Here is a 12,591-nt window from a genome sequence, read left to right as displayed (position 1 = left end):
GCAACAATGGTAACTCCCAACGGATCGTGCCGAACTCAACTCAAAACAAAACAAACTCTGTGGCCGGTCGGATTGAGGCATCAACACAAGCCACACAACACTAATGCTTGAGCATCAACCACCACGCCGCACCACCACAACCTGGGAGAAAAAGCCAACAAGTAGCCCTCATCGCAAGCGCCGTCGTCCCCAACGATGTCCCATGCTGAACCAGTCGCTGCCACGCAGGACTGGCCGCCTTAGTCCGCTGCAAGCCGGTAGCTACCACGACTCCACCATGCCGCCGTCGTCCTCAAGTCACGCACACACGGTCGTCGATCTCCCAATCCACGACTTTGCGTCAGCAGAAGTTAAAAGAGGAGCACACTACTCCACACCAAAAAGGCCATCGTCGATCTCCCAATCCACGGCTTTGCGTCAGCAGAAGTCAAAAGAGGAGCACACTACTCCACACCGAAAAGGCCATCGCTATGAAGGACCCAACACCGAAGCACCACTGCAACACCGTACACACCAAACGACCAAAACACAACACCGGATCCTGGCCCTTCAAGACAACTCGAACGCGTGGGGCCTCGCCACATCCACCACCGCACACCACTCCTCGGACACATCACCTTAAAGTGAACGAGGGCCTCACCACTTCCACCACTGGACTCCATGTCAAGGATTCGGACTTTCTTTGCCGCCGGGGGTGACATGGTGCCACCGAGCTGCTCGAAAAACTTCACCTCCATCTTGTTGCTGCCGGAATCTCAGTTGCACCACGTGCACAGACACAAAGCTTCCAGAGATAATGGTTCATCACCTTGGCGACACGTATCAAACGTCGACCAGAGGAGGGGTGTGCTAAAACACAAAAACAATACCTCCAAGGAGGGGAACGGTGCCCAAAAGCGTCGCCGTTGTTGTAATCGGTAAAACCGATCCAGGCTTTTGCCAGCGTTTGCGCACAACCCACCTCACACATAGTCGAACGCTGACAGCAACGCCACTCCACCACCGACGTAGATCCTCCTCATCGTGGGTCATTGTGAGGACCCACACCGCGCACCACCGCACAGCACTGGGCGCCACCGATGAGGCGTTGCCGACCCCACCGCTGCCACGCCTCTCGCGGCCGGCGTGCCGCCGCAGGCCCGCGGTCTTCCCACCCTGAGCTGCCGCCGCCGAGCCTCGCGGCACCTTGCGAAGGGCCTTGAGCGACGCTGTCGAGCCCCACGCTGCTGCACTGCGTCGACACGCAAAGGGCCCCGAGCGGCCATCGAAGAGCCCCACGGCACTGCATGAAGGGCCCTGAGTGGCCGCTACCACGCCAAGGCCACAAGGCACACCGAGCAGCCTGAGGGTCTTCAGCTGCGCTGCCACCCAGAGGGCCTAGAGCAGCCGCCGTCCAAGCTGGGCAGCATGCCGCCTCGCAGGCAAGTGTAGCATAAGCGGAATAGGATCCGCACAGGGATGCCCGCCAGGCACCACCAGATGGACAGCTGCCGGGAAGCAGCCATGGACCACCAGGGTCCCAGGCGAAAAGCGTGGAACTAGCCGCCCCCCCTCCTCCCCCCCCCCCACACACACACGCGCGCGCGCGCGGATCCGGCCTCTCCCGACATGGATTGAACCTCCCGCGACGTGGATCTGGTCACCAACCAAGCTGCAAGTCACCTGAGCAAGCAAGGAGATAGGAAAGGGAGGAGAGGGATGAGGTAGCCCTGTTCATGGTCTGGTCTTGAACCAGTGAAACCGCGTGACCAACCCAGATAATGTTAAGAATAATTCTAGATTTATGCTTTCCTACTTTAGCCAGTAGCTTAATTTAGCAATTTGCAATTGTGTGATTGTACAGCCGGCCTGATTGTGAGGGTCTAATTCCTTACCTTGTAATTATCTATTTAAGCAGTGCATTAGACACTGGAAAAGCTGCCAAGTTGACAGCGCAAATTATGTCATTGGTGTTTGTGTGCGTGTTCTTGGCCGTGAACTTGCCAGTGACGTCGTTCTCCGGCGTGCTTCTGACAATTGGCATCAGAGCTGTTTTTTTCGGACCGGGGTGCTGATGGGTGACGAGAGGAAGCTCGCCGACAGCTCCTCCAGCGATGGTGTCATGGTACAGTGGGTGATTCGTGAGGTGGGCGGCGGGAGTAGCTACCCCGCCCTTACCAAGACCAATTACTCCGATTAAGCGCTGCTGATGAAGGTGAACCTGAAGGCGAAAGGGCTGCCCGGTTGGTTCTGGGGTGAAGCGGTAAGCAGGGTAGTGTATGTGCTGAATAGGTGCCCGATGAAGAGCATGGACGGGATGATGCCGTTCGAAGCCTGGCACGGGAAGAAGCCGGCCGTGCACCACCTCAAGACATTCAGCTGCATCGTTTACATCCGCAACACTAAGCCTCATCTGAAGAAGCTGGAGGATCTAGGCAGGAAGATGATCTTCGTCGGCCACGAGCGTGGAACAAAGGAATACTGCGCCTACGACCTTGTCACCAAGCGCGTCCATGTGACGCGGGATGTCGTGTTCAATGAGCAAGCCCGGTGGGACTGGGGCATCAGCGACAACTCTGACGCGACTAGTGGCAACGACGACGTGTTCACTATGGAATACTCCATCGTGGGCCAGGAGACTCTGGCGGCTGAGGGTGCTGTCGAGGCACCTAAGGAGGCTCAAACAGACGATGAGCCAACCCTGCCGCCATCGCCACACGCCACCGCAGGGGAGGCGCCAGGAGGGTCAGGCGGGGCGCAGGCAATGGAGTTTGCCATGCCACCCGTCGGCGGGAACGACGACTACTTAGATGCCGACCACGACGAGGATGCTCCGCTCCGGTTCTGCAAGATCGACAACATCCTCAAGCCAGCGTCGCCACTCGGGCCGCTCCAATGGCCGCTCCAATGTGTCTTGCGATGACACTATAACATCCTCAAGACAAGTTTCATTGGGTTTCATAGTACTTAGTAACTGTGCTAGGTGGGTTTCATGGGATGAAACTCCCCTCTTCTCTCTCCTCATAATTAGGTTTCAAAGTCAGCAAAACTGCTGATGTGGCATAGGATTTAAAGTCCATGAAACCCTACAGACACCCTATTGAGACTGGCCTTAATGCTTTACTAGGATCTAAAGACTACAGATATCAAGGACATTAACTTTCACCTTCTATATTTTTTGAGTTGCCGGTCGTAGTGTACAGTTTTATTGCACAGTTGCCAAGACTAAGAACTAGGTAACTGTGCCAAGTGAGTGCAATAGGGATGAAACTCCTCTCACATATGATGAAACTCCTTCTCTCTCCTTACAACTACCTTGCCAAGTAAGCAAAATTGGTGATGTGATATAGAAATTAATGATCATGAAACTCCCACTGAGATTGACCTAACATCTTTTCACGGTGAGCAGGCAGGCGGCAGCGTGCTGCGGTGAGCCGGCGACAAATAGGGGTTGACCGATTCAATCAAGCCAGATAAGTAAATTGCTCGGGGTAATTTGGTCCTTTTCACCGGCCCTCAAAATGCAAAATGGAAAATAAACCATTAAAATGAGAAAAATGGCCAGGAAAATAATGTGTCAACATTTCAAGTGGTGGTTTTTGAGAAACCCATATTTGTGTGGGAATTTTGCGAAGCCCATTATTTGGAATGGCAAAAATCCAAATTTCTCGCCAAATGTGTTAGGCTTGATCTCTAGTGGGGTAAGGGTATAATATAATCACCTCCGCTAACAATCTTTAAGTTAAGACTATGGGTATCATGTATCAAAGACAATATATTCACTTTTACCTTCTATATGTTTTAAGTTCGGTATAACTTGTTTCATGGAGGGAACATGTATGCAAGTACATACAAAACTATAAATCGAATATAAATTCTATTCCCTAGTCCCACTTCCTCGGATCCATAGCATACCTCAACCACAAACTATGCTCATATTCCACAATTCTCGTTCTCAAGCAAGCATTGATGCAATAAGTTGCATCAGTTCTAGACTTTGTTAGTGGGTAACTAGCCATAGCATTTCATAATGGTTTTGCATCCGTACCAAAACTTAAAGAGCCAAGCGAGCATCAGCAACTCTATCTGACTATCTCTCCCTATCTTGTTGACCCCTGGGGTTTGGAGTGTCTGGCCTTCGTGCTTAGCTTCAGACTCTTTTTATATTGGCATCTAGGGTCCACCTTTCCATTAATGATAGCAAAGTTGTTGGCTTCCATGGTGCCTTTGATGTAGGGCATGATGGTGGACTGGGTTTGCACTTTGCACCTTAGTCAAGTCTCTAATAGGGGGCGGCATTGCATCCAAGGGTTCCATGCTTCTTTGGTAATGGAACCCTCCGAGAACAGAATTATAAAAAGTTCAAAAGTACAGAGACGTCAACTATTAACTGGAGACTTATCAAATAAGAGATGATCCCTCCGAGACTCACATTGAGAGCTTGCTAGCTAGGTACTACTCCATATTCCATACTTCTGGGTGTACTTGCTCATCATTCACACGCCAGGCAAGCAAGATGAGCAGCAGCGCTTTCGGAGTAAGCAGCGGTGGGTGATGGTCGCGACGCTGCTGCTGGCCAAGTTCGCCATCGGCTCCATCGGGCCCCGGATCTTCTCATCCCGGCGGTTCATAGATCCCCTCGTTCAATTACTGCATGTCGTCAACCACTACGCGCTGACCTACACCCTGAGCTCATGCAGCCCTCTTCCTCCCACCACGCCGATCCAAGCGGCCAACCGAGCATGGCCGAATTCTCTGTTCTCATAGTGACCATGCAGGACAGCGTGTTGACGCAAAATCCGGACTTCAGACTTCTGCGTCAGTAATATTAAAAAATTAGCCCTCGTGATGACGAGCCGCCTGCTAATCTCCACCAGCGGAAGTATCGATAGGATCTACCGAGATGAACTTGAACGATCAGAGATGACGACGGAGACACGATCTTTGTTGACGAGGTTCAGCCGAATCCTACATCCCGGGGCATGACTACAGGTGCTCCTCCCCAATATCACAACACCGCACGCTCCGGGGTTCCAGCATCGTGCCGCCTCCCCCTTGCGAGCCTGTCACTATGTCATCATGGTTATAACAGCAGCCCCCCTCTCATATTTATGAGGAGGTCCGGGTTACAGAATATCACACAAGGTCTACACTATACTGCTAAATACAACTCAAGTCACATCGTAACCGGACTCGTACAAATATTCGACACAATATATAATAAACTCCACCTTGGCGAATATTGACTGACTGCACGCATGATACTGATGAGAACCTCATTGTCGCTATCCAAGTCACATATAGGAATTGCCACCCTAGTATTACTCTTCCATTGCCGCTGCCATACTACACCTAGCTCCTTACCTCGTAGTCTCCTGCAGCCGTGTCCAACCAGATTACTTTAGTTGCAAGTTCAGACACCACAGTCTATACTTCCTTCCAGTTCAGCCCTTTGAAGCTTCTTCGCGCCCTTCGATCCATACTTCAGAAACACGTAGCTACAACTCGAATCGATCCGCGCCCTTGCTGATTTGGAAGCACGCAAACTCCTCCCATGCAAACCTGCATCCTGAGCTTGCGCCACGTGTCGCCATGCCACAGAGAACAACAACCCCATTAGCCAGCATGCTCCTATGTCGTCATCGCTGATCCTGTCATTGCCTCTGACCGCGGTCTGACTAGCCTGTCGCTGCCAGTCTCTCCACCATGCACCACGGTATGTTCACCCTCCAAGTGAACTGTCCGCCAGCCATCCTAAATTGTCCGTCATGTGCCCTGCGAACTGTTCGGCCCAGTCTATCCATCAAAGGTAGACCACCAATGAGCTGCTCCACACCTCGACCATGTCAACTTGCAACCTGACTCCACCTCTCTTGACCACCCACTGAACCGCCATCGAACTCCAATCAGTTGTCTTGCGCAACACAACTGAACACCATCGATAGCCTTCGCTCGTTGCCAACGAGCCCATAATAGGCATGAGGTCTGGTGTGCCAATCACTACCTCTCCTCTATCACTTGTTGCAATTCTCTGTCAGCTTCCGCGACGTCATGTCGTTCCCTTTAGCTCCGCTGTACACACAACCCTGCCACACACGACACACCTCATCGCCATATACTAATTCGACACCTCATCGCCATATACTAATTCGACCGACGTGGCTCGTCGATCGTCAGACTATCCACACTAACCGCAGACTGTCTCCCTCGGTTCATCACAGAACCTACATGTCGTCGTCGAAGTACCCTTGCACAACCCTGCAGGTTCACGCCGTCTCCTGTGCAGCTCCACCGTGACACACGACTTTCTGTCAAGCTTGCCATGTAACCAATCACGTAGCCCCAACACACATTAGCAATCCCAGAGCCAGCACGCATGCACACGTACATGCAAAAGCTCCCTTTTTAATACCAACGGTTATCCTGCTTGTAATATTCCAAAAAGTTGAAATATTAACTTGAGTAAAATTTCCAAAATTTAAAAAAATTGTTTGAATTGTGTGTTCATTTAAAAATGCAGACAAATTCTACTCTCTTCTAGAAATTCCCTAACAAATTAAATCTCAATTTAAATTCAAACTTGCGTGGTTTGATTTGGTTCGTTTTGGATTTTATTTGGATCTCAAATATGAGTGTGTTTGAATTTTGAAACAAAACAAACCTAATCTAACCTAAAACTAACCCACCAGGCCGGCCTGTAAACCAACCCGCCTAGCCCACCTTTCCCTCACCCGCACGCAGCCCAACAGGCCGACCTGGCCTAGCCAGCCCAGTTAGCATGCCAGGCCACCGCTCCCGCTCTCACTCTCTTTTCCCCCACCGCCAAGTGGAGCTCGCCTGTCAGCCGCCTTATTGCTCCTTCTTCCACCTCGTGTCGTACGCCTCACGCGCGCGGCACATGCAGGGGCGATGGGATGGGCTCGCCGGCCGCGTCCGCACTAGCGTGCACTACCGCGCCCGCGCGTGCGCCCGTGACCCTCCCCCGCTCCTCCGCTTTTGCACTGGAGGCCGCGGATGGCCACCACGCCACCTTGCTTTGCCGCCGCCGCATCACAACCGCTTGCTCGCCGGCGTCGCACCCCCAAACCCTAGCCCTAGCCACACCCCCGTGCCGCTATATAAGGAGGCCGAACCCTGGCCTCTCACCATCCAAGCTCTGGGGTTTTTCCCCTTCATCGCCGCCACCAGCCCAAGAGGAAGAGGGAGAGGAGAGGAGGCGAGGAAGAGGGGAAGGCCACACCGGAGGAGCGACCGCTCTAGGAGGAAGGGAGGCCGTAGCCGTGCGTCGTCAGGAAGAAGCTGTCGCCATTCCGCGAGCCTTTACCACGCCGGCATCCCACTTCTCCTCCACCTCTCGGTGAGCGCCGTTGTGTCGCCCCTTCCTTGCTCTGTCTGCCCGGCCGTAGCACCGCTCCATCCAACCGTCACGGCCGTATTGAGCTACGGGACCACGAGCCGCCTAGAGCCTTGCCAAGCCTCGCTGTTGTGTTGTGCTGCCTGACCAGCTGTCGTGCTGCGCGCCGCCTGCAGGAGCCGCCACCACTCGCCGCCAGCAACCGCGGGCCCGAAACGCCAGTGCCACGAGCTGCTGCGCCGTAGCCTCACCGCGGCCGAAGGCTTTGCCTTTGGTCGGGCCGTAGCCCCGCGCCGCAATCTCGCTGCCGCGACGTCGTGGGCGCAGTCACCGCACGCCCACCACCGCGACGTCGCGTGCGCTGCCGCTTCGCCTGCAGCCAATCATTGTGCAGTGCATGCTCGAACCCACAAGCGTGGCGCAAGGGATCCGGCAGGCATACCGAATCCCGAGCTAACCCCTGTGCGGCCACGTGGGTGCCACGTGGCAATGCCCCGTATGATACGGTGGCCACGTGGACTCACGTGGTGCTAACATGGCATGGGCGGGCCCCTACATGGGTCCACTGACTAGCATGGACCCCACCGGCTGACGAGGGGCCCAATTGACCGCAGACCGGTCAACGTTGAGCCATGGCGAAATAGGCTCCATGGCCAAATGATGTGTGGAGCTTGGTGGCTCTGGTCCTTGGAGCCCCATACAGACCCTGCTCTCTGGTCCTTGGAGCCCCATCTAGTTTTTTTTTCATGATTACTGCTGGAAATTTAGTTTCCACACAAGGTAGGGTTTGGAGAGAGGAATTCCTAGACAGTTTTACCCTTGCAAAATTCTTTTAAAAATTCTGCAAAGAGGCTCTGGACTGCAAAAAATGTTTTTTTCCCCAAGTAATCTCAGTCCATCAAAAATTGTTTTTTTCCCGAAGGATAAAGGGCCTCCTGGACTGCAAATGATGTGGCGAACACAATAATGCAGAAATTCTGGGACTCTGCTCTTGCTCTAGAGCATACAGACGAGGGTTTTCATAGACAGAGGTTTAGTTAATGTTTCCTTTGTATTACTTTTATTTTGTTTTCCCTCTCAAGCGCAATGCTTGTCTGAATTATTACATAGTTCAGTGAATTATCTTCAGTGATGCCATCAGAGGCTTGGGCTGGCAGGAGTACTGTTTACCCTCCCGCTGTTGGTAATTCATTTGCCTTCAGGCTTCATGCTGCTGGAGGATCGACAGCTACTGCAGCCGGCGAAGAAGAATTAAATGAGTAACTTAATCAAAGGTGCACACTCATCCTACTGTTCGTATTAGGTGAGAATCTGCAGGCTCTTACATATATCTTTTCCATCATGATCGCCCGATGTTTGTTGGACCCTTGAAGACTTTGACTGACCTGGACTTAAGGACGGGCACGTCTATCTCGATGCAGACCTAGAGGCATTACGAGTAGCCAGGTGTCAGAATGTACTGCTATACCAGAACAAGTCTTTCTTTCTTCATTCCTTTATAGCCGGCAACGGGTAATTAGTCAACATATTAGCCAGACACGCCCAGATGGCAAGCGTCCAATATGGTCATCTGACATTTGGTATTTTTTTTCAAGGAAAGCTGAAATTTGGAAATTAACTAGGGAAAAATAATATAGTCAAGCTACTTTCCTACAAAACGTTGCTGCGTAGCTGGTCATCTTTTGTGAGTGTCTCGTTGAACAACTAAATAAGCCTGGCACGCTGCAATGGCCACTGCAAGCAGCTCGTTCATCCTGGTGCAATTGTTGGCCATCTCACTGTCCGTTCTAGTTACTGGTGTCGCTTCTGCTTCTTCTTCTTCCCCAGGCCCAAGTCCAACTCCCAACATCAACGGGAGCGACACTGACCTCGCCGCGCTGCTGGCTTTCAAAGCTCAGCTCTCGGATCCTCTCGGCATCCTTGCCAGAAACTGGACAACCAACGTGTCCTTCTGTCGCTGGATCGGCGTGTCATGCAGTCAGCCTCAGCAGCGCGTTACTGCGCTGTCGCTGAGAAGTGTGCCATTGCAAGGAGAGCTCAGCCCACATCTCGGTAACCTCTCTTTCCTCACGCAGCTCAACCTCATAAACACCAGCCTCTACGGCACAATTCCCGCCGATCTTGGTAGGCTGTCTCGGCTTCGGAAACTAGATCTCGGTAGAAATGGCCTCTCAGGCGCCATTCCTAGTACCATTTTCAACATGTCACTGCTGCAATTCATGTCACTCGCACATAACAATCTAACTGGATCGATTCCCAGCAATCAAAGTTTTAGCCTACCGGTGCTTCGGGAGTTAATCTTGGAATATAACAACTTTGAAGGTCCGATACCACAGGAGCTTTCAGCATGCCAGCACCTGCAACATCTCTCTTTGGCCTACAATTATTTCTTTGATACTGTACCAACGTGGTTGGCTCAACTGTCACAACTCAAAACTATTTTATTGGGCGAAAATCACCTGGGCGAAAATCACAACTCAAAACTGTCCAGCTGTTCTTAGCAACCTCACCGGTCTTACTACACTAGACCTCTCTTTCTGCAACCTGACCGGTGACATTCCAACTGAATTAGGCCTAATGAGAGAACTCTCGATTCTGCATCTCGGATCCAACAAGCTAGCAGGTCCAATACCAACCAGTCTCACAAATTTATCTAAGATGTCTGACCTTATTCTGGAAACAAATCAGTTGTCTGGACCAGTACCAGCCACACTTGGGAACATCCGAGCTCTGAAGAAGCTTAAACTGCATCATAATAATTTAAATGGAGATCTTGACTTCCTGTCCTCCCTTTCCAACTGTAAACAACTCCAGAAGCTTGAAATAAATTCAAATTCTTTCAGTGGGGAACTCCCTGACCATGTGGGAAACCTGTCTATAAAATTACGTAAGTTTGATGCAGGCCACAATAAGATAACAGGTGTGCTTCCATCAACCTTGGCAAACTTAAGTGGTCTTGACACGTTTAATCTTCGCAAAAACCTACTCACGGGAGCAATACCAGAATCGATCACGTCGATGAAAAATCTTGTGTACCTTAATGTCTCAGGCAATGACATGTCAGGCCCTATCCCAACGCAAATCGGTATGATGAATAGCTTACAAAGGTTGTATCTCCGAGGAAACAAATTTTTTGGCTCTATACCCAATAGCATTGGCAACCTTACCAAGCTAGAATACCTCGTGATGCGCAACAACTACTTCAATTCAACAATAACGGCTAGCTTATTCCACCTGGATAAACTTGTCGAACTATCTCTTTCTCACAATTATTTTTCTGGTGCCCTACCAGCTGATGTTAGTGGACTAAAACTGGCGGATAAAATTGAAATATCTTCCAACATTTTGACTGGAAAAATTCCAGAATCGTTTGGACAGCTTAGGATGCTCGCTCAGCTAGATCTATCACACAACTCATTTGAGGGCACGATCCCAGAATCGTTTCAAGAGCTGACCAGCTTAGCATTATTGGATATCTCCTCCAACAATCTCTCTGGTGCCATTCCCAAGTTCCTTGCCAATTTCACCTCTTTGACAACCTTGAATCTCTCCTTCAATAAGCTAGAAGGAAAGATACCAGACGGAGGCATTTTCTCAAACATCACATTGACATCACTGATTGGGAATGCTGACCTATGTGGTTCTCCTCGTCTAGGATTTTCACCATGTCTTGAGAAGTCTGACTCAACTGACAGACATTTGCTAAAACTTCTACTCCCTGCTGCCACCATAGCATTTGTTTCTATTGTTCTCTGTGTTTACCTAATGATCAAAAGGAAACTCAAAAACAAGAGTGTCCATCCCTCTGTTGCTGACCCAAGTGATGTCACGAGCCATAGGTTACTCTCCTACCATGAGCTTGTCCGTGCCACTGATAATTTTTGTGACAATAACCTTTTGGGGATGGGGAGCTTTGCAAAAGTTTTCAAGGGCCAACTGAGCACCGGTTTGGTGGTTGCAATAAAAGTTCTAGACATGCAGCTGGAACAAGCAATTAGAAGCTTCGATGCTGAGTGTCGTGTGCTTCACATGGTTCGACACCGAAATCTGATAAAGATTCTGAACACCTGCTCCAACCTGGATCTCAGAATATTGGTGCTTGAGTACATGCCCAATGGAAGCCTGGATACACTCCTACACTCTGAAGGAAGAAGGCACTTGGGGTTCCTCAAGAGACTCGATATCATGCTGGATGTGTCGATGGCGATGGAGTATCTACATCATGAGCACCACGAGGTAGTCCTGCACTGTGACTTGAAGCCTACCAACGTGCTATTTGATGATGACATGACGGCACATGTAGCTGACTTTGGAATAGCAAAGTTTCTATTGGGTGATGACAACTCCATGATCACCGCAACCATGCCTGGAACACTAGGGTACATGGCACCAGGTACGAAACCATTTTGTACTCTTGCTAATCCTAGTTTATAATTTGTTAACTGTGGCGATCGATCATGCTAAATCTCCATTTTGTGAATCTCTTGAGCAGAGTATGGATCTCTAGGAAAGGCATCACGCAAGAGTGACGTGTTCAGCTACGGGATCATGCTCCTTGAAGTTTTCACTGGAAAGAGACCCACGGATCCGATGTTTGATGGAGAACTGAGCATCAGGCAGTGGGTTCATCAGGCATTTCCATCTGAACTTGCATCTGTTCTGGATGACCAGCTCCTGCAGGAAGGTTCTTCTACCTGCAACCTGAATGATTCTCTTTTGCCAATATTAGAGCTGGGATTGCTCTGCTCAAGTGACTCGCCTGAACAAAGGATGTCAATGAGCAGTGTGGTGTCCAAACTGAAGAAGATCAAAAAGGATCTCGAAAAATGACATCAGCAACAATGAATAGCGCTGCCCAGTAACTGATCGCCCTTATTTGTATATTGTATCTGATTTTCTGTTCTGTTCGCTTGTTTCTGATGCAGTAGAACTGTAGAAGAGAAACATCAGCTGGAAATTGAACTCTTGCTGTATTTTTCCTATTCTTTTTCCCTGTTCTCATACCTCGTCGGTGTCGCTCATCTGTTCCTCTTATGATTTGTGATATGAGTTGGTGTACTATGAAATGGATAGAGAATTTCGGGGAGGTCATGTTGGGCTAGATAGGGCCCATCGGTGGGGTCAACATGGGCCTGCTGTAGTGAGAGGTGAGCAGGCTGCAATTGTCGGCGGCCTTTTTACCACCCGCTTCTTTCATTGGTTGCCGCATCCTATGTGGCAACGGTGCAATGTCACGATGTCTCCTCACCGTGCACGCG

The 12,591-nt window shown here is 50.5% G+C and overlaps 1 protein-coding gene across 1 annotated transcript; it reads left to right on the top strand.

Moving 5' to 3' along the window:
• The first annotated feature begins 9,060 nt into the window (after positions 1-9,060).
• LOC117834209 (uncharacterized) lies at positions 9,061-12,252 on the top strand. Its single transcript, XM_072295678.1, is given in 4 exon segments — positions 9,061-9,807; positions 9,809-9,932; positions 10,005-11,726; positions 11,826-12,252. Coding segments are annotated over 4 exon segments (2,931 nt in total). The 3' UTR covers positions 12,164-12,252.
• Positions 12,253-12,591: the final 339 nt, after the last annotated feature.

Source organism: Setaria viridis, chromosome 8 (genome assembly GCF_005286985.2).
Source record: "Setaria viridis chromosome 8, Setaria_viridis_v4.0, whole genome shotgun sequence".
Lineage (NCBI taxonomy): Eukaryota > Viridiplantae > Streptophyta > Magnoliopsida > Poales > Poaceae > Setaria > Setaria viridis.
This window is presented reverse-complemented; position numbering and strand designations above follow the sequence as displayed.